Source organism: Pygocentrus nattereri, chromosome 20 (assembly GCF_015220715.1).
Source record: "Pygocentrus nattereri isolate fPygNat1 chromosome 20, fPygNat1.pri, whole genome shotgun sequence".
NCBI lineage: Eukaryota > Metazoa > Chordata > Actinopteri > Characiformes > Serrasalmidae > Pygocentrus > Pygocentrus nattereri.
Genome location: NC_051230.1, coordinates 9,943,442 through 9,965,234, shown reverse-complemented (window position 1 = coordinate 9,965,234; position 21,793 = coordinate 9,943,442). Strand labels below are relative to the sequence as shown.

The 21,793-nt window shown below is 38.9% G+C and overlaps 4 protein-coding genes across 5 annotated transcripts in view; 2 read left to right on the top strand and 2 right to left on the bottom strand.

Annotated features, from left to right (window-relative positions):
• The first annotated feature begins 81 nt into the window (after nucleotides 1-81).
• mrpl41 (mitochondrial ribosomal protein L41) lies at nucleotides 82-2,205 on the top strand. The gene is made up of 2 exons (XM_017691265.2): nucleotides 82-131; nucleotides 1,473-2,205. The coding sequence occupies exon 2, from the start codon at nucleotides 1,487-1,489 to the stop codon at nucleotides 1,892-1,894; it is 408 nt and encodes a 135-aa protein (XP_017546754.1). The 5' UTR covers nucleotides 82-131; nucleotides 1,473-1,486; the 3' UTR covers nucleotides 1,895-2,205.
• On the bottom strand, nucleotides 2,194-12,440 carry dph7 (diphthamide biosynthesis 7). The gene is made up of 10 exons (XM_017691264.1): nucleotides 12,358-12,440; nucleotides 11,808-12,005; nucleotides 9,531-9,664; nucleotides 9,348-9,435; nucleotides 9,151-9,242; nucleotides 7,660-7,817; nucleotides 6,174-6,246; nucleotides 5,916-5,981; nucleotides 5,666-5,838; nucleotides 2,194-3,291 (listed from the first exon to the last, which is right to left on the bottom strand). The coding sequence occupies exons 2-10, from the start codon at nucleotides 11,946-11,948 to the stop codon at nucleotides 2,852-2,854; spliced, it is 1,365 nt and encodes a 454-aa protein (XP_017546753.1). The 5' UTR covers nucleotides 11,949-12,005; nucleotides 12,358-12,440; the 3' UTR covers nucleotides 2,194-2,851.
• A 32-nt stretch (nucleotides 12,441-12,472) lies between these two features.
• paxx (PAXX non-homologous end joining factor) lies at nucleotides 12,473-16,632 on the top strand. The gene is made up of 7 exons (XM_037531828.1): nucleotides 12,473-12,644; nucleotides 12,768-12,828; nucleotides 14,511-14,560; nucleotides 14,671-14,855; nucleotides 14,938-14,988; nucleotides 16,156-16,246; nucleotides 16,342-16,632. Exons 1-7 carry the CDS (start codon nucleotides 12,532-12,534, stop codon nucleotides 16,388-16,390), a joined length of 600 nt encoding a protein of 199 aa, XP_037387725.1. The 5' UTR covers nucleotides 12,473-12,531; the 3' UTR covers nucleotides 16,391-16,632.
• A 1,034-nt stretch (nucleotides 16,633-17,666) lies between these two features.
• abca2 (ATP-binding cassette, sub-family A (ABC1), member 2) overlaps nucleotides 17,667-21,793 on the bottom strand; it is a 123,925-nt gene continuing 119,798 nt past the window's right edge. For both annotated transcript variants that reach the window (XM_017691266.2, XM_017691267.2), the window contains 3 exons: nucleotides 21,605-21,742; nucleotides 21,231-21,440; nucleotides 17,667-19,992 (listed from right to left, as the gene is read on the bottom strand). In XM_017691266.2, coding sequence (XP_017546755.1) covers nucleotides 19,957-19,992; nucleotides 21,231-21,440; nucleotides 21,605-21,742 — 384 coding nt within the window. In that variant the 3' untranslated portion in view covers nucleotides 17,667-19,956. The remainder of the gene's footprint in view (nucleotides 19,993-21,230; nucleotides 21,441-21,604; nucleotides 21,743-21,793) is intronic.

Below are 21,793 nucleotides of genomic sequence, written 5' to 3'. Positions count from 1 at the left end.
AAACCCTCCTCCAGCATCCCACACTCCGATTGGTCCGGGCGAAGCCGCTTGACCTATCAGGGGCGACTTCTTTTAAACGCCCAATCAGCGATTGTACAGCCTGCCTCTTTTCGGTGTACACGCTGTTCAAGGTGAGAGTGCGCTAAATCAACATTTTTACACGTTCTTTCGCTATTAGACTCGATTTAGTTGTGCCCTTTGGTTGTGTGATGTTCATTAGGTTCCCATACACGCGTTACGTCTCATAAGTGGAGTTTATTTTCTTTCTATTTGCTATTTGTTTAGCTAAAATGCTAGTTTAACGTAGCCAGTTAACGTTAAGTGAAAGCAGGGAGCGAGCTTATGTTACTGCCTTTATCTTTAATGCTAACCGACTCCTACTAATGATGCTTTTATCCAAAATATTGGGTTTAGTTACAGATTCAACCTCCCGTAAACGTAAATGTGAGGTCCATGTTGACACTGTAGCTACAACTACTGACAGACTTTATCTTAAAGGGGAATTCCTCCTATTTTTCAAAATGTATCGATAATTCAGTGGCTAAGGTACAAAACAAAGTCATTCGGACTGATTTGATGTGTAATAATTCATTTGTAGAGAAACTGTGGTGGTGATTACAACTAGGCTCCAACGTCTCTATACAAGTGATACTTTTGAATACCACAAACGGGGAAATTCCACCTTCGCACATAACACCACACACACACTAGTGAATAAACACACACACTAGTGAATAAACACACACTAGGGGGCAGTGAGCACACTTGCCCGGAGCGGTGGGCAGCCCTATTCACGGTGCCCGGGGAGCAACTGGGGGTTAGGTGTCTTGCTCAAGGACACCTCAGTCGTGGACTGTCGGTGCTGGGGATCAAACCGGCAACATTCCAGTCACAGGGCCAGCTCCCTAACCTCCAGCCCATGACTGCCCCTTTATATAACCATTATATAACAATTTATTTGAAACTACCCATTAACCTAAAGGTTATGAGTTTATATGTGTAATGTAAAATATGGTCAGTGCAATGGATAGGGCAAGATGGAGGCAGATGATCCACTGTGGCAACCCCTAAAAGGAGCAGCCGAAAGAAGTTTTCTTTTGGGACTATTTTGCCTTAGAACACCCTTCATGTATCCCTCCACCATGAACAGATTAAAATGTTTTACTACTATAAAAATGTCTCAGATCAGGCAGTATATTCCTAACAATTTCATATAATGTTATTTAGCTTTTAGAAGTGGACATCTAGTTTCTACCACTCAAAAGAAACCTAAACCGCATTCTCTGATGGGACCATGGCTAAGAGGACAGGGGTCTCCACTGTAGGGAGTCAATTTTTTTGAAAAATCTGATTAACAATAAAAGTCAGTCGTCCAGCTGTAGTAATATTGTTCAGACTTTAACTGAAAACGTAACTGTCTTTGTACATTCCATTCTCTTAATTATTTCACCTACCACTTTGTCACCGTCCAGACTGACCTGAGCAGATGGGGCTGCTATCAGCACTGACCCGTGGTTTGGCCCGGGGAGCAGACCGCATGGCTGAGATGACGAGCAAGCGTGGCCCTCGGACATTTTACAAAAGCAGAGGAGCTAGGCCAGCTGGAATAATAACATCCAGTAGGAAATTCATCCCTGTGCGGGCAATGATTCCCGAGTTTGTAGTGCCAAGCCTAGAAGGATTCAACCTGAAACCCTATGTGTCCTACAAGACCCCTGCAGGAACAGAACAGCCTCTGACCGCAGAGGGACTGTTTGCTCAAGTGGTGACCCCACAGATTGAGAGGGACATTGAAGCAGGCACATTTGACAAGGAACAGCTGGAAAAATATGGATTAGAGAAAACACAGGATGGAAAGTTGTTCAAACTGTATCCCAAGAACTTTGTTCGTTAAATGCACATTGTTATGGTGATTATTCATGGACTGCAGCTTGAAGTTCTCTACAGACGACATCTGTAGAGGCGCCTGTAGCTCAGATAGTCTTGACACACTGAGACTGAAATGTTCAAAACCTCAATGCATTTACAGCCTTATAATACAACTCATGTTGGATGTTGTCACTGTCAGTCCTGAAATGAAGCCCTGACGCACATCCTAGAAGTGGCTGTAAAACTCAGCTTGTTAAACAGCTTTGTTTCTAGTAAATCTCATGGAGAACTGAAAGGACTTTTACATAAGAAATAAACAATGCATATGTAAACTTATTTATTGCTATTCTGTTTCATATGTATGCATGTCTGTAACTAGTTGTAAAAATGTATGTAAATATTCCACTCAACAGGAGTAGGAACAAATGGAAGAACCTCAGCTTCATTTAAATGCTGATAGATACTGAAAATGCTGGCATACCAAAATAGGCTATTTCAATATGTCATTTGACTTTTTTAAGCTTAATTTAAGTGATGGGATGCAAGCAAAGTCATTATCCTTTAAACTCAGTACTTCACCAAGTACTTCATAAACATCATGGTACTGTTGCTTAAAGGAAAACATTTTTCCTTCCAAAGCATTTTTCTAGCTAATCTTCATCTGCTGCATTGGTAATGTGATCAGTCAAGGTGTTCAATCATTTTTTCTACTTATAGAAATAAAAGCCTGTTGACTCAAAACATACTTGTAACAGAAGCCAATGGGAAGGTGTTTCTGCAGCTGCCGACTGGCTTCCATTATAAGTGTTTCAAGGCAATACATCAAAATTGTCTGGTTATCGAGTATTTGACTGTCTGTCCTACAGTAGACAGAGTTTATGTTGAAAAAAACTGGACTGTTTCTTTAACTATACCATCTGTTTCACTCCAAGTAATACCCTGTCTGGTCTATCACTGTGCATGTCCATCAAAAAACGAGTGCTCAAGAGGGAGCAGGCTCAGTTTCATCTCCGCCTGATACTGTCTCGGTCTCCTCTGGGCTCCAGTCCCATCGCCACACATGCAGCATGTGGTCATAGAAGGAGCATGTGGCCAGCAGGCAAGACACAGAGGGTGAGCTCTCCCCTAAACTGGGGAGAGGAGCTGGGGATGGTACAGCCGTCTTCTCTGGTGGCAGAGTATAATCAGGGATGTATCGGCCAGAGTCGTCCTCCAGAGAAGTGTCAAAGCTGGCAGTTGGGGACTCGTACTGGATCCTTAGGTGGCCTCCAGACTCTGTGAATTCCACAATAGCTGGAGCTGGTTCCTGAGGCGAGGAGGGTGGGGGGCTGCTCAGAGGAAGCCATGACCAATCGGCTCCGTATGCTAAAGAGTTGTGCAGGATGTAAGAAGCCAGGATGGGACATGGTCCATCATTTCCATCTATTGGAGAAAAGAGGAAAAAAGAAGAAAAAAAACCCACTATGCTTCTAATAGGAAAGAAACAGCTTGATCGGTCTAGAATATCATGCAGTCCATTTTACAGTTTCAACTGGTTGCAAGTCTACTAGATTTTAAAGCAAAGGATCAGCAAATAAATAAATAAAAATTTTCACAACTCTCCTCATCCCAAATGTAATCAATCAGCTAAGACAGGTTTTCTGTAGGTTTGTACAGTCACTACAAGGCTAATGTGGATAAAAAAATGCTGATGTACATCAGTTAGCATAACTATTTGTAAAATGAATACATTCTAGCCATTTTTCATAGATAAGTGTGTCTTAGAAAGCTGAACTTACTTGGGGGGGATTGCACAGATTTTTCAAGTTTTCGACATAATTGTCATCATGATGTAAACGGTCATTCAGAATAGTTTGAGGTGAAATCCTCAGTCTCAGAAAAACTCACCAAGTCAAAATTGTTTACAGTGGTAGCGACAAGAAATAGACAAGATTTTGACTTAAGACAGGAAATGAGGATTTGGGCTATAACATTTTTTCAGGGCAGAGAGATACATGGAGGCTAAATAGCAGTGGTGGACAGTAACTAAGTAAAAGTAATTCGTTACTGTACTTAAGTAGTTTTTTCATGTATCTGTACTTTACTGAAGTTTTTCCATTTTGGGCAACTTTTTCCTTTCACTCCACTACATTTCAAAGTCAAATATCTGACTTTTTCCTCTTACATTTTGAGAAATCTGTCGTTCCTTTTGGTTTCTGTGTGTATAAAAACGTAACATGTCAAAACAAAAGAAGCACAAAGCCAGAGCACCAATCAGGGCCCAGCGGTCACTTTGTTCTGAGCTTGTTTTGACCTGTTGGTCATACCAACCCAGTGCAAGCGCACGGTTCAACGTCAGTGCAGCAGCATAAAATTTTGGGAGCACATACGTCACCTAAATGATGAACTAACCTAACTTTGTGTAAATAGACCACAATATAGAAATATGTCCACATATGCAGTCGTGACTGGCGCGTTTCTTGTTTTCTGAATTCATACAAAACACTTTCATTTTATAGTAAATTAGTTTGGGCTGGTTTATGTTTATGAACAGAGGCCTACAGATCAACATAGTAAAGGAGCTCATCTGTGATCCTGAGTTTAAAGCCAGTTTTTATTAAACTTAGTTCCAAGTTTAAGTTGTAAATAAATCTTAAACTGAAACTTTGCTTGTGTGTAAAAAGTGATTTCAGAGCCACTCGGTTCTCCCTGATGGAAACTGTTTACCTTCAGTGTTTTGTGCTTATGATCATTTTAATAGACGTAAGCATCACTAATTAATGACGTTCTATTAAAAGACTGGTTTACCAGTCTTACGTTTAAATGAGTTCATGAAGCGAGTCTTGTTACAAAAATGATAACAGGACATCAGAGTCATAATTAATCTTTTAGTACTTTAAGTACATTTGAAGGCAAATACTTTAGTACTTTTACTCAAGTTGAGGTCTAGAGTAAGAACTTCTACTGTTACTGCAGTAATATTTTACCCTGGGCATCTCTACTTTAACTCAAGTACATGATTTGTGTACTAGGTCCACCTCTGCTATATAGTACCCCAAAACTATTTTACCATTATCAACACCAAGTTTAAAAGCTCAGAAGACGTGTAGGTTCACTGGTCATTTTGGATAGCAAATAAAATGGTCATTGTGCTACAGACCACTGTTTCTCAATCCTGGAGGCCCCCAGCCCTGCACATTTAAGTGGTTTAAAACCGACTCATTACTCTGGTCCTAGAGGGGGCGGAGGCCAGCACAGTTTGGTGAACTACCTACTCAAAACATACCCAATTATACTTTAATTTTTCAAGTTTAGTGAGTGAGTACAAGGACTTCCATACATTGCTGGACACTGGCCCTCCAAGACCGTAGTTGTGCACCCCTGCATTAACTCATCCATAAGCTGTTAATTAGCTGATAAGTTGGATCAGGTGAGTTTGGAGCAGGGGAAACACTACAAGGTGCAGAGCAGTGGGCCTCTGGGACCAGGGGTGAGAAACACCGTCATAAACATCATGACCTCTGGTTCTATCACCACTGCTGTAAAGAAAACCAACAAAGATCAACTGTGAAATTCGCTTTTAAGAAGCTGAGGTGCGATGATGTCCAGTGGCTATAAGCTCTATAACCTGTTAGTTACATAAGCCTTATAAATATAGTGCAAAGCTAAAGGTCAGACACTGAACATGCCTTGGCTAATCGACTACATTTGGGGTAAGGGGAAAAAAAAAATCTAAAAATTGATTTTTGGCTGCCTTTTTGGAATAAATGAACAAGTAGCTAGAACACGTAAAAGGTTCTTGCATTGTCTGACTCACCCATAGCTTGCTGGCAGTGAAGAATGTGGAAGTCGTTGTGCATACATGCAGCCAAGAGTAGGTGTTCTTGAGTGGGATGCCACTTGAGTCTCCACACTCCTCCACCCACTGCAGTTTCACTGAGTGGCTGCCGCATGTTCCTCCCATCCCACAACAGCACGTTTTCATCATAGCTGGGGCACAAGCATTCCATACATTAATAGTCAGACACTGCTAATCTTCCAGGTCAGTGAAACTAGAGTTTATTTACCTGCCCGTAGCTAAAACGTGCTCTCGGTGAGGGTTGCTGTGAATGCTGCAAACTCCCATTGAATGCCTGGCATTTAAATAATACACAATGATGTAGATACTTCAGAAATGAAACGTGCACATACACAGTAATGAAGTAGTGACAAAACAGACTACAGTAGTGTGAGGAATCACAATCCGACTAAAGATCTGTGCTATGACTCCGTTTGACTGGGTGCTGCAGCAAAGTTTTACTCAAACCGTCAAGTCAGATTCTCACCTTTTGCAGGTGAAAGTGGGAGAAGAGGGACCCAGTCTCAGATCCCAGCCTTTAAGTTTGCAGTCATCACCACCTGAGACACCCACACAGCAACACCACAAAGAAAGTAGTCAAATGAAGACACAAAACTGGCTGTTAGCTTCAGAGCCCAGCATGAATTTACTATAGACTGCTGAATAAAAAATAATGTTGGTTATTTTGAGACATTTTGCACTTTTGCGATTCCTGTGTTGGATCGGAGTTATTTGGGACGATGCTGGAAGAAGGGGACTTCAGGATTTTTGTCTTAAAAATCTAAATTAGGGTAAATTTTTAATCTGCTAACATGCAATAACTCCACCCAACGCTATCCAAGTCTCTTCAGTTGACCATGAGTACCTTACAGTGAGTGGGTTTAATGTTCATTAATTCATTTTATTTAATTACCCCTCACCTGTATATTTTATGGTGTTATACCATCACCTTTTTTGTGAGGAGTCCCTGGATGTTAAAGTTGCTTGAATGATTTAACAGCTGCAATAGTCACCTTGCCACAGCAGTATAATTTAGCTAATGCTAGGGCTGAAAGATGAATCGTTTTTATCTAGAAATCACAATTAAGACATAACATTAAGTTGTAATGGAGAAATTTAATGTATTAATGGAGCTAGTGACCTGTCAGTGGTTCCCACCAAGGTCCTTAGATCCCCTCAAGATGGCCCACAATTTTAGCTCTAGTCCAACTTGGAAAAATGTGGTCCATAAAGCCGTGAAGACCAGGTTGGGAACCACCGAATTAGACCAAACGGGGAGTAACAAGACACCCATGTGCTGTCTACATGGCAACATAATTATAACCAACAGTTTAGCGCTCAACTTCAAGGTACAAAAAAATGGAAATGCTGGCCTTCTGGGCAAAATAAATACATTAGTATATGACAAATAAAATCTAATATTAAAAAATGAAATATAAAATGATATGATTATGAAACAAATCACAATCTAAATTGTGATTTTGTTTTAGATTTAAAGTCATTATATTGGCCTGAAAAATCTCAATTACATATTTCTCTACATCATTCAGCCCTGGCTAACGTTAATGGTGTTTCATGATGCATTGGCCAAATTCCTATTCATGTTAGCCACTAAGAATGACAAATCCTAGATAAATGCCACATTGCCTCTGTAATCCGGTATCTCACACACATTCAAAGCCCAACTTCTGCCAGGGTTAAGATTAGGGATAACCCTAGACATGACGTCATAGGGTTGTTCAGGTTGCAGTGGCTACAACACTATCACCATGCAGAACAACATAAAACACAGACATGATTAGGTAGTGCAGTGTCTGAATTATGCTATTGAGTTACACGTCTTTAATATGAAGATATGATGAAGAGCAGAACAAATACACAAAAATAACACAGACAATGCTATGGTGCACTACAAGGAACGATGACAGAATAATAATTTATCCCTGATATTCTGTAAACGATGTGTGCCTTACCAGAATAGACCAGCTGTGTATCCCAGTAACTGAAAGCTGAGATCCAGGCCTCAAAGTCGTGAGCTTTCCACTGGGAAATGGCATTCAAACTGGCCTCCCCAAGAGACAGCACAGTCAGAGAGCCTGTCGAGTCACTGGACACCAAACGTGTGTCACTGCTGTGAATAAGAAACAAACTTTTCACACTAGCTCATTCATACCGTGGATGTTACTGATGCACTGATCTGATTTCCTGGATATGGGCCCTGATACTGACCTTATTAAACAGATGTGAACGGAGCTGGGAACAAACTAAAACGTAACATGGACCTTTAATGTAGCTAAACAGGTTCAAATAAAAAGCTCTTTTGTAATCCTTGTTATGTTATCTGTGAATTTTAACAGCATCCAGACAGTTGCAGTTAAAAGGATGCTCACCATGTGTGTGTGTAAGTCACATAATTCACACCTGTACTATTTTAATTACTCTCCTGGTAGCTATAAGATAAGTACTGATTTAAAGCATGTAAACAACTCAAAGTGAGAGCTAGCTACAGTACAGCCTCCACACGGCAGGGTTAGTTTTAACCCTGTGTTACAACTAAGTCTCCTGAAGAAAACAATAAGAGAAACCATTTCAAAACAGTTTGTTTTGGAAAGTTGGGGTTTTTAGGCCCTAATTCATCAAAGACACATGATAGATATTGTTTAAATAAGTTCTATTTTATCACGCTGACAGCCTCTTTTCAGTAATCCAATGTATTTGTATGCACATATTTGTATGCACACTATTTGCATTCATTTGCCAGACGTTTTTGTGACTAACATCTACCCCCTCAGTCTATTACAACTTACCCCATAAACAGATTTATTTGTAACATTTGCGCTTGAACTTTTAGCTAAATTGTTCATATTCAATTGTGCAAAGTTCAAAGTTCACATTCCGGAGATGCACAGGTTGCACACTAACCATTAACAAAAATAATCTCGACTTAAAAATAAATAAATAAAAGAAAATCAGGAAAAGCCAAAATACATGAGGTCATGCCCTGCTCTCCCCTACAATGACCTTTTGCAACATTTCCCGGACTGCACTGCACTCATTTCAATTAAACAGGACTAAGTAAGCTGTCTTTGTAATGTTAGTCAGTGTTCTGACCAGGTACTGATTATATTCACAATTTGTTCAGAAAAGCATCCTGTGATGTAATTTATTGCAGCAATGCTAATATATATTTGCCACTTCTTACTTTTGGTTGGGAATAACATTGGGACAGTGACATTCTATTCCATCAGCTTTCTAAAGCCACAGAAATTAAAACTGATTAATCACAACATTTACCTCTACTGTATATTTATGTATTTTGTTACTATGAAAAATCAATGTATTAACAAAGCACTAGACATGTACTCTTAGTACAAATACTGCAATCAATATCAGAAGAACGATATCAGTGCTTCCACAGTGTTTATATATAGCATTTACAGCTTTTAATGCTCAGAACCTCTTACCTTTCACCTCTCCCTGTTGACCAGTCCATAGACAATGCTAATCTGTCGGGGCCCAATTCTGTGCTCATCGCACGCTCCAAACAGCTGCCCTGCTACTCGTCAGGCAGTCAGTAATAGAAAAAGGAAACTGAATAGATGAGAAATTCGACAATCATGTTGGGCTTTTTCAGTCTGCAAAATACATGTCAACAGCTTACCTGTGCATCAATGAGTGTGTGCAACTCTATTTCACCATTAGCCGTGGCCATCCCCAGCACAGGACGCTCGGACACTGGTACATGACACCTAATAAACAGAAGAGCACCAATTCACAAAAGAAAACCAGAGTGTTTAAGGCCAATTAATGTAATATTTTATTTCAACACATTATATCCACTTACCATTTGAGATCTAGTATTGCTGGAGTGTCAATTCGCTGAATTTCAGTTAGCGGTGGGGTAAAACTTCCTTGCGAATGAAACTGGAACAGGTACAGTCGGCCAGTTCGGCTTGGAGTTGTGGACTCCACTCCTGCCTAGAGATTACAGGGCCAACGGTACCATTAAACAAGAAAAAAATAAATAAATAAAAATCAGGCAGAATTCGTTTTTTACAACTGTGAAAACTAGAACAGCAGCTTAATGAATATGAATCACTGGCACAGGCCCATCAGAGACCCTTTTTTAAAGAGATCTATTTATGTTTACTTCTGTCATTCAAACTGCAACTCCCAACAGTCCATATTTTAAGCTGTATCACAGAATCATTCATGGTAAAAAATAAATAAATAAAAATAATAATATCCTGAATATCACGGTATGACAAAGACAAATTGTCTGACTTCTATTAACACTCTTGCTTTGTGTTTTGGAGCAAAGCAATTATTTGAGCTGGGATACATTTTTCCTTCATTCCTAACATGATAGAATATTACAATTTAGATAAAAGCCGCACAAACACCAATCTGAGGATTTCCTTTAATAAATATTGCATCAATGATCCAGTTTTCCACATGCTTTAGCAATGGCTAAAACATTACAAACAATGGGTCCAACTCTAGTTATGTGAACCTCCAAGTGCAAAAATATATGCATAGCAAGACTCTGGTCTGATCTTGTTTCTGTTAAAAAAAATTAAGAAAATAAAAAAAAGACAGATAAAGCATTTTATATGACAGGTGTATATGGGTCATTGACATGATGTGCATTTTTTGTGTCCAAGTCTATTTCTGCAATAAATAAATAATTAAATAGGTCATATCAGATTATTTAACAAGACCTCTTTTATATTAAACAATTTTCAGTGTATCCATATAAAATTCATTTTAGTTTCTTTTTGCCGCCAAAAATCTAAAAATCTCAGGTGGTATGACTGTCCAACCACATATGTTGATTAAGTAAACTACCAAAAAAGGTAATTTAGTTATTATAAATAAAATAGGTTGGCATGATATGTTTGAAAACTTAATTTTTTTTTTTTTTTTAAATCATGTTGCAAAATAAGGCAACTTGAAAATGACTCTGCTCACTAAAAACACATGTCCACAAGGTCATTCTTCTTTATGTCAGGCAGCACAACCGAAAACAAAGGACTTTTATGCAGCTCTTACTCGAGTTTAAGAAAAACATCGTTTTTGAGTCATGGTTCAGTTTACAAATGTCAAGTGGCATGTGCTCAGGGGTTTTACGTAGATGCTTGTTCAAGGTTTAAGTAGATGCCTGTTTAATTTGAAATGAGTCTGAAAAGTCAGGTGGCTCAACCTGACCAGTACAGTTTTGATAAATAAAGTTGACAACTTAAGTCTTGATAACACTAAATACATTTAAGATATGAAATGCACATAGAAATATATTTAAATATATGCAGATAGAAACACGCTGATCATGTCGGTTTCACAAAAACAATTCATTCAAAAAGGGCCACTGCAGATTCTTCATCCGCGCCCTTTAAAATCTAGATGTGTATTCACTGGAATTTGCATACTGCCATCACACAATTAAAGGGGAAGTCAATCATTTCTTCAAGAAATGATTTTTTTAAATGTATTAAAATGGTGAAATACTTAACAATGGCATTTTTTAAAAGACGTGTGTTGTACAGATACATGCAGGCCACTGTAAGGATAAATATTACAATAATAGATTATTAGATTTAGTACATTTTTAATAATAACCACTATCCCTACATATAAAAACTCAGACATTACAAAAACTCAAGCCATTTTGGATAAAAAAATAAGTTAGCCATGTGTTTAGGACATTGTGATCCTGGCTCCACCACTGTGTAGAAACTGGAGTGGCTGTTTCTCTACAATGTAGCTTAGGTTACCATTTTATATCAACCCACTCGAAGTGGCTTTGTTATTGAATTGGTCAGAAACGTGAACATAGCAGTATTAATAGTAGTATAAACCACCACGAGGCTGAAGTTGGTTTCCTATTCTCCAGCTTGTTATTGGAAGTGTCCCGTTCCACCTTAAATGGTGCAGCAGTTGCATTCATTCTGAACGTTCAAGAACTGCAGCTCCATTTAAGGTGGACCGGGAACATTCGAAAAAGAAGCTGGCTTCATAATTACGTAATAAATCATATTAAGATCTGATTATTAGTGTCATATAAAGGAACTTCGTTTCCACCGACCAACAGTTCCACCTCTCACTTTCAGCTTCTTAAACCCACCTTTGCCTCATTTTTCTGTAGCTGGTAAGTCCCGCAGGCCAGAATGTGAGACCACTGGTTGAGCGGACACCACTCCACACTGTCGGCACTCAGCTCCGTGTCAAACACCTGCAGACTGCGAGTCCGGGACTGCCAACCCATCTCAGCAGGCTGGGCATACTACAGAGAGTGACCAGAGTCCAGAAACACCCCTCAGCTCTGCACAAACCGCAGCACAACGAGCCAAAGTGAATGCGAGCGGATTTACGGGATTTACGCACACGTGGATATATCCCAACTTCCTATTCGCCAGCTCCTTCTCGGAATTTTCCCGTTCCACCTTAAACGGTCTAGCGGTTGAGGCGGTTGAGCCGCCAATGTGTCGCTGCTGCACTATTTAAGGTAGAACGGAAAAAATCGAAAAAGAAGCTTCAGCTTCGCCACTTTCAGCTACTTAGCGCACAACACTGAACACAACACCAACAACATCTTACGTACCAACGACGATAGAACCCACATTTTGTTTATTAAATACCATTTTTTGCAAAGAAATCAGAAATTAATCAGTTACCAAACACTTTTACAGAAGCGCCGACGGTTTCTTTTGGCGACCTTTCATTTGTAATCGGGTCTCTTCAAAACCGGAAGTACGCCGTGCGCGTCGAGGTTTTATTTTCCGGGCATCCGCTTTTTACAAAAGTCTCTGTGTTTTTTTTTTTTTTTTTAGTGTTTCTGCTGTTTTACGATGGCTTCCAGTGTTTCTCAGCCCAAATATGTCCTCTGTACCTTGATAGACAAGAATGACCAGTCCAGATATGTCTGTTTCGCGCAGAAGAAGGCAGGAGGGACGAGCATTGGGTGAGTTGGTGGTGGAAACTGGCAGTTCCAGCACTCAGACTGTCAGCAGTGAGGATGACCGTCACTGACACTGCAGCTCGTCGCTGCTCGTTAGTTATTAGAATATTTTCATATTTTTTGTAGACTGAGCAATGGTTTGGATGTTTGGAATGCAGATCTTTCAGAGGAAAGCCTGTCCCAGCTTGTAAGTTCCTCAAATTGACACTCACACGCTTACCGGTTGTAACATGCATTAAAGGGGAATCCCACCGGTTTTTCAGAATTCGTGCAGAAATAATTGGTTTAGATGTGAATGAAGAATTTTGTCTGAAGAATTTTCTGCCTCTGAAAGTTCCCTCACAGAAAGTTATTAAATGCACTGCGTGATGTCTGAGACACTGCTTTACAATAGTTTTAAGAAGGTTTTAGTTTAAAAGAAATCTTAAATCAATTCACAGTGCAGAAGACAGTAGCCCTGAACAAAAACTCTGATTTATCACTATTTAACCATCAACGTTATATATAAAGCTCAGGAGATGTGCAGGTCAACTCAGTTTTGGCTTTAGTAAATAAAATGGTAATATTTCAGTTGTATTAAATTCTTAAATACTCACAAAGCTTTTTCGAGTAGGAGTGCTGATTTAGGAGATTTAAGGTCATTTTCATGTCTTATTTAGTGGTCTTTGTTTACAAGAAAAGACCCATCAGCACTCCTAATTTAAGAAGCTTTATCAGTGCAGGCCCTTCTTCCTATCACCACCAGAACTCTGAGACAGTAACATTTTCTACACATAACCATTTTAGATCAAACCACTCTGAACAACTTTGTTTAAATGTCAGTGACTGAATTATGCTGAAAATGTGCAAAATTGGTGTAATTCCCCTTTAAAAGAGTGTAGTAGTGGTGGGCAACATGATGATATGGTATCATTATTGTGATAAATGGATGTCTGGTATTTCTAGAACACAGAACAGCTCCATGTATTGTAAAAGACAGATTAAGCCTTATTATAAGAAAACGCAAACAACAACAACAACCATTGTATGGTGTATATTTCTGTTGAAATTGTCTATTTTACAAACAATGAAAAAATAACAAGTCTCACATTTCTTTAAAAAACGTTTATTAAGTGTGGTACTGCTGTTTTACTGGTGCATTTTGCCAATACAATTCAACTTTATCCAACTTTATTGTCATCATACAATACAGGGTAGTACAGTATAACGAAACACTATCAGGCTACTTTTCCAGTGCAGTAATAAAAGATGCATAGTAAACAGTGCAAAGACAAAAGACAGTGAAAGACAGACAAAATGTGCAGTCGGTAGGTACAGGTGTCGAACGTAGACTAGATGTGCATAAGCAAGTGTTCTAGGTGTATTGGATGTATAGACAGTTAGTGCACAGTCAGATATTCAAGTGTATCAGGTATATAGACAGAAGTGTGCTGGTGAATTGCAGTACAGTACAGTAAATGCAGAAGTACTATTGGTAATAAAGAGATGTAAACAGTGATCTGTGTATAAAGTGTACAGTGCAGGTAGAGAGTAGCAGCATAATGTTCAGGTAACATCTTAAATAAACAGTAACAGTATAAATATATAAATATACTAGAAATAAGGCTCAGTCAGAGATGAAGTGCACAGTCCTCTGAGCTGGTGGAGCTCAGTGTGTAGAGTGCTGGGTGATCAGGCTGGTCAGTAACGAACTGTAGTGTTGTTGTTAAGCTCAGGTCGATGCTGCCGGTGTGACCAGTTTGACAGCTAATATCATAATAACTAATATCATCATAAATACTGTACATTGTAAACATGTGCCCGAGTACCTTATGTTTGCCGTGTCCCCCACCCTCAGTGCAGAGAGTAATCCTGGTTATTTCTTTACAGAAGAAGAAGTTTTCTTTGAAGTCTACAGAGGATTATGCTCTGAAACTTAAGTAAGGCTATCTGTTTTACTGAAAAATAGCGCCAATACATTAGTCTTAGTGTACTGACGAGTGCTTTTATCCTGATGCTGCTCTGATGTCCTTTTGTGTCTTGGCGACAGGGGTGCTTGCAGGAGTGGCAGTGCATTCGTCTCCATGCAGGAGGATGGTGCTGTGCTTCACCTAGGCTCTGAACCTGCAGACCTGAGTTTGTCTCTCTCAAAACTGGCAGATTATGAGGGAAGGATAGAGCTCAAAGATCTGCTCTTTAAAATGGCGGACAGCTTGACTCAGGAGGACAACACAGGTAAACAAAAGCTGGCCATATTGCTGTAGCGGTATTTTCTGATTTAAAGCTTTGATATGTTGCTTTTGTGCCCAAATAATAGGAGCCACATCTTTATCAAGCCCTTTCAAGAACCCACAGAAGAAGAGCACTGGTATGTAATGACATTGCCTTTATATACTGATTTAGACTTGTACAATTAAAGGGCCAATATTGTGCAAAATTGAATATTCCTCACAGTTTTTGAATATTTTGATACAACATCTAAAAATTGTTAAGGTCTTACAGCATAGTTTGTGCTCCCCGGTCCATACCGGCCCCGTATGGAAACGTAGCTGTGAAAAAAGCTAATTTTCTGCTCATTGTCTTTGTGATGTCACAAACATCAGGCATTTATTTCATACATCTGCCTGTTCAGCCTCCAGCAGTTCAGGCTGCCCTTTGTGTTGAAGTTAAGGAGCTCACACTGCTTTTTGAATGAGGCGCAATACTTGAACCAATCAGAACTGAGGTTGTTTATATATGGGAGGCAAATCTGACCAAAAAAGACATTTAAAATTAAGACAAAATGTAAATGAAAACCTCTTTTTTACATTTGTTTTGCCAAACACCTGCACAAATATCCTGCCAAAATTGCCAAAAACCAATATCATTTTTTACATAAGCAGGAGCCATTTGTAACATAAATAAAAAATGTATAACTAGATATATATAAATAGATATTTGTCATTTCATTTTAGTTGTTATTCTGGTATGTCGTGGCCCATATCTAAAATGGAAAAACTCAGAGAAAAAAAAGAAAGCTTTAACTTGGCTTTGCCTTTTCTTCATGAAATGCATAATACATGTCAAAACTAAGGTCAAAAATGAATGTTACTTTTCTTTTTCATAGCAATCAGCTGAAAATGCAAAATGGATAAATTAACAGCAAAGTGACAGTTTATGATTCAGTTTTTGGCGTGGATGCGCTTTAAGTGTCGAAACGAACATCAGCTTCACCTGCTGGAGATTTACTTTTCATTTCACACTTTGCTTTTTCTTTTTCAACCTATATGCAAATATAGGTTAATTAACACTAGGCAGGGCTACAGGGTACATTGTAGGACATTTCTGGTGAAAATGAACATTGATGATCATCTAGTGAGGAGCTGTGTGGGTTTGTGTACCAAGTTTTTTTGTGTGTAAATGTCATGAAAAGACTGCAGGTATAAAAAATGTAATAAATTAGAAAAATATAGAATATGGACCCAATTAATACTATGGTTTTTGTCCTGCTTAGCCATGTTTAAGCACATAAGAGAACAGTAGCTTTCTGTTTTAGGATTTGAGCCTAGGAACCAGAGCAACGGCCCAGCAATAGCTGTAAGGAAACGCCTTCCAGGGGATTCACTCATCAACCCAGGAACAAGAAGGTGACAATATGCTGAATATGGCCACAAATAGTAGCCAATTTCATAATAAGAGTTGGTACAGGATCACTTATTGTCCATTTTGGTTGTTTTTGCAGAAAGCGGCCTGCTACAGGAGTAGATTTTGACGATGGAGATGACGCATAGGGTCAGCGCACATGAATCTCCTGAAGCTAATAATTACTTGACATGAATGTCCCAGTTTTAACCCACCAACACTGTCACTGCAGTTACTCCTAACTATTACTATACTATTTTTAACCAATACATAACATTAACACTATGGACTGATTATGAACTACATCTTTTTGGGAATATTCCAATTATGAAGCAAGCATGATTTAAACATTTTAACTATATATCTAAATAAACATTATTTTTTAAAAATATTCTGAAATCAGTCTGTTTATATGGTGAGGGGTGCCATCTTCACTGCTGTGTAATGTGAGGGCACAGGAGTGCTATTTGTCTTCATAAGAGCACAGGTGGATTATAAACAGGAGAGGGTTTGAATAGTTTGAATCTCATCAACCAATCACATTACTCATCTTGTAGAGCACATCTGAACAGCTGTGCAATGTGCAGTAGCCCATCATGTAATTGGAGCACTTGCAGCCATTTTTCTGCCTGTATTCTGACAAATCCCACATTTCTGCATTAGGATTAGGTAACAGTATCCTGCTTCTAGTTTGACTCTGGAGAATAAGAGGTTAAACCACAGCTCCTGTTATTAGTCTTGCAAGGCAGACCTCTGAATACTATTTATTTACGGTCATTTACGGTGTATATTAGGCCTGTAACAATACACATGCAGTTTTCTGTTCTAGTGTCAAGACTCAGTACAATTTGATATTTTGTTATTTTATTAGAAAATTTGCAAACCCTTAGAATTCATTAACAGTTTCAGAAGAAATGCCCAGTCATTTGAGTGTGGGTGTGAGCCGAGCTTAAGCCCCACCCCTCTCTGCCCACTTTACTCTGAACGGATGCACCAAGATGCTAGGAGTATATTTACATGTAGATAACCATCCGATAACTGCAGAGTATTCAGATCTCGCCAATAATTCGTTTACAAGAACTTCGGCAATGTGGTAATGAGAAAACACCAGGTCGGAAAGCAGAAATCTAATTATTGAGTGACTCATATGGACATTGAGTATCCGTTATCTGATGACCCAAGTGCATGTAAATGTGTTGACTATATTTTCCACAAAGGATGGCAAATGAGACCCTCAGAAGTGATGAGGGCTTTTAAAATTTCAGTACAGTGTTCCATAGATGTATATCCATATAGATGTATATGTATATCCATTATATTTATATATATATATATATATATATATATATATATATATATATGAATTGTTTAATTGAAATAGTTACACTCTCCATGTTTTGGTGCAGCATAAAACACATCCAAATATTCCAAACCAACACAATTCAATGATTTTATTTTATTTTTTTTTTCCAGTTCATATTAAAAACACCTGAACACCTCATCACAAGAGTATGGAAACAATCAGAAACAAGCTTAAAAGTCAAGTCAGTCTGTTACGAGGGGATTCATTTGAACAGGGATTCAAATGAAGTTGCAATGCATGAAAAAAGAAACTATAAACAAATAACTATATGCATGTCTAAGTACTTAAGTACATGTAAGTGATGTTCTAAAGCACTTGCTCACACATTAAAAACCAATTCTTCTCTTAACCCATCTTCCAAATAAATTCAGTGCACTTTTCTCTGATATGCAGTCAAGCTCATTGGTTGCTGGTGTCTTTGACCCTAACATCAATATGCTTTAGTTCTGCTGTTAGATGCAAGTTGCAGTGCCCTGAAGTGTGATTAATCAATGGATCTGAACACCTGACTCTTCTAATATACAAAACAAATTGTGAATAGCAAACTCATATATAGCTCGTACATCTAAAAATATGCTTGATTTTCCCTTTGGTCATTTCACATGGACAAAAATAAAACAAGTTGCTCTGGGGGCCACCTTCACTCACTTCTAGCAAGTCCTTTCTTCCTCATATGCTGGGAAACTAGAGAACATTGTATTCACAAGCTATGATCTCTTTCTGTCTTAGTTTTGAAGACCACAAACCATCTTTAGAAGCTAAAAATCATAAAGCACGGCATGAGCCACACACTGAACAGCGTTTAAGACTGTCAATACACTATAGCACGGATCAAATAGAACTTACAGCAAATACGATCCCAGACAGGTCAGGACATCTGTTCAAATTATTTCAAACCATTGGAGGAAAAAAAAAAACATCTCACTTTTAGGACACTTTTTACAGTAAATTTGCTAAAATTAATTACAGAGAAGAATTATCAAATAATCACAAACACGTCCCAGTTGGGCTCCTGAACAAAACAAGAAAAAACCTGTAAGCTCCTGATAAGGTCCTGAAATCTATGTTTGTTTTGTTTTTTTGTTTTTTTAAATAGTGACTCAAAAGTTCACCTTTGGCTTCACAGTGATGGCGAAACAGTTATTTCAAACATTTACTGTACATTGACATCTCGCATAGGAGCTTGCATCTGCCCAATGCAGTTTTTTTTAACACGTTACCTAAAAGTGAGGATAAACACAACTTTCCGTAGCCCGTAATTATAGAATCCGTCGAAAGTATAGAAAGTGCTCCATTCGTCTCTTAAATAGGAAAAAACACCCCATTGATCAGGAGGCACCAATCTGTGCAAAACATTTTCATGCCATTTACATTCACTATGTGGTCAATCGTCTTAAACATTGTGACCTCTCTTTCAGGGCTGGTTCTGACCAATTCGACTGAAGGCCATATAAAAATCATTTCATACCTAATCTCGGCCCCTTTAAAGGTGCATTTGTACGTCAGCATTCTTTGACAGTTCACAAGAATCACATGTCTTCAAAACATCTCAGTAGGGAAAATAAATCATTCTTCCATGTACAGACAACAGAAAAATATAGGACATACCACAGGCTTGACTCTATAGCATGCTTTCAAGGCAGGTTCGACATTAACAAAGATTAGGTCCAACTTTACAAAAAGACGTAGTCACATCAGGGTTTCAACTGAAAAATAAACAAAACCGTGTCATAAAAATAACATGGTACAAAGGCGGAACCCAAAATGGTCGTACCTTATAGGGGATGATATGTTACCTCATGACATCAACAGCTGTAAAGCACTAGTTCAGAACAGCATGAACATGTAATTAAATCCAGTATCTCTTAGTCCTTTTACTTCTATGTAAAAAAAAAAAAAACAAACAAAAAAAACAACTCAAATCTGACCAAGTGTCCATTCAACAAATACATTCTCTTTTAATCCCATCCAGCAGGCTTCAGTCTAAAATCAAAACACAATTACAACAAAACTTCAAGCGTTCTTTATAGCAGTGGGCAGGCCTTATCCAGGGCTTTCTCTGAGTCTCTTATCCTGTGCACCACATCAGTTTACTCTGATCTGGTATCTTGTTGTAACTCACAGGCACTGAGTATTCGTGCCTTCCACTGAAACACATCTTTGTACTGGCGGTGTTCAGCAGGGCTCTGTACTAGGTCCTCTGTTGCAGTGCAAAACTAGAAAAACTGCACCTCTCTTCATAAGGCCTGGTAGAAGGACCTTTTGCTCAGCTCAGGAATGTCTCTCGCTGGTCAGGCTGGTCTTTACTTGAGGCTTTGTTTGTTACCGTTCTCTGTCACTTTAGGTGCTGCTTCAGCAGAGTGTATCTGTGTTAAAGGATAACTGCACCTAAAGACAAGAAGGAAAAAAAATGAGTCTGTCATTCATGTCTCATGGGAATGTAACAATACAATGTATTGCAGTACATCACATCCTAACCCTAACCATCTAACCCTAGCATGTTAGCTTGCGGCTTGTGTGTTAGCTTGCAGCTGATACATTAACAGGTGGCTATAGCGTTCGAATAGGACACCATAAAGCACAACTTTTATTGGCGGTGTTTAGCAGGGCTCTGTACAAGGTCTGCTGTTGAAGTGCAAAACTAGAAAAATTGCATCTCTTCATAAGGCCTGGAAGAAGGAACTACAAAAATGACTAAAACTACAGGTGGCCAATTTAGAGAACAGGGTCTATATTCACAAAACTCATCAGGAGTAGAAGTGCTGTTCTATAATAAGTATTTATGACAATGATCATCATAAATACAGCAGGATCTGATCCAAGATCAGTCCTGCTTTGTGAATACAAGCCCTGATTTTGTCAGAAGTGGCTGCGTGTAGCACTGAAGTTTTGTTCAGGATTGTAGTTCACAGTAAGCCATACTGTGTCCTGAAACACCAACAAATCTGTGTGACCTTTATGAAGGCTCAGAGTCGATTTCAGCAGTTTGACGAAAGTTTTAGGGATGCATTTTTACAATTGGGTCATTTGGGTGACTATTGAGTCCTGGTGTATGTTAGCATTGGAGCTTCAGCACTAAACTAAAAAAGCAAATATTTGGACACCAAACATGTTTTGGCCGATCAATTACATCTTGGGGAAGAGTAAAGCTGTAGTGTAAAAAGCATAAAATACTTTGCCAAACTATTCCTTTAAATGCATAGTAATGAAATACAGCGTGTTTAATTTTAAGGGATTAAGAAAGATCGAAAACTGGTCATGTAAAAAGGTTTTTGGTACATGACACCACAAATGTTAAGTGAACCTCAGGGGTAAAAAAATAAATAAAAAATTCAAGGGAGCTTTCGATTAAAGGTTTTGATTTATGTTTGCAGTAAGCATATTCTTTATTTGAGCCTTAATCAGATCCACCAAATTCTCACATTCAGATGCTCCTGAAGGTTTGATAACCTGTGTTAACTTTATAATTGGTTGAGAATGGTCATTGGAGCAGTTCGTAACCAACAGTGGGTTGTTGGCAAAATAACATTTCTTAAACTTTAATAAAGTCCATCCTTGCTTCTGTACTTGGTCTGTAGTGCATGTAAATGAAACATAATTTGTAGCTCTACATTCAGTAGTCTTACCCTCTCTTCCTCAAAGCTGATGAGTCCTTCATCATCATCACTCTCCAGCTCCTCTGGCTCCTCGCTGACCAGAGCGCTTAGTTCTGTATTAGCTGGTCTGGGTCGCAGGATGCTCAGCAGACGCTGCAGTGGCGACTGACCCCCACTAGAGGGCGAACTCTCCTGTTGTTCCAGGTTGTCGCTTTGCTTTTTGGCAAAGTTCACAAAAACCTGAGAAAGAAAAAAGGGAGGAGATGAAAAGTTTCCATCCTGTGTAAACGCTGGTCGCTGGGCAAACGTCTTTAAAAGAAAACATGTAAAACTTTTATAAAGCTAGGAAAAAGTCTGTTGACTCTCATTAATAAGTCTGAATGCAGTAGTTGTTGAACACTCACGTTGTCGAGAGTAGTTTGGCTCACTGAGTAATCCTCGATGCTCAGCACCTCCACCACCTGCTCCATCTTACTGAAGACCTGAGCCAGAGAAATGCGCTCTGACTTCAGCTGGTACTGGATCTTGGTGTGGTGTCTCTCCTGAGAAGAGAGGAAACAGAAACACTGGTTGTACATGTTTTACCTTATAAC

Coding starts and splice junctions, on each gene's coding strand:
- mrpl41 (XM_017691265.2), top strand. CDS start 1,487: ATGGGGCTGCTATCAGCACTGACCCGTGGTTTGGCCCGGGGAGCAGAC.
- dph7 (XM_017691264.1), bottom strand. CDS start 11,948: ATGGGTTGGCAGTCCCGGACTCGCAGTCTGCAGGTGTTTGACACGGAG. Junction 9,665..11,807: donor TACAGAAAAATGAGGCAAAG/GTGGGTTTAAGA, acceptor TGTAATCTCTAG/GCAGGAGTGGAGTCCACAAC. Junction 6,247..7,659: donor TACACAGCTGGTCTATTCTG/GTAAGGCACACA, acceptor TGGGTGTCTCAG/GTGGTGATGACTGCAAACTT.
- paxx (XM_037531828.1), top strand. CDS start 12,532: ATGGCTTCCAGTGTTTCTCAGCCCAAATATGTCCTCTGTACCTTGATA. Junction 12,645..12,767: donor GCAGGAGGGACGAGCATTGG/GTGAGTTGGTGG, acceptor TATTTTTTGTAG/ACTGAGCAATGGTTTGGATG. Junction 12,829..14,510: donor AGGAAAGCCTGTCCCAGCTT/GTAAGTTCCTCA, acceptor ATTTCTTTACAG/AAGAAGAAGTTTTCTTTGAA.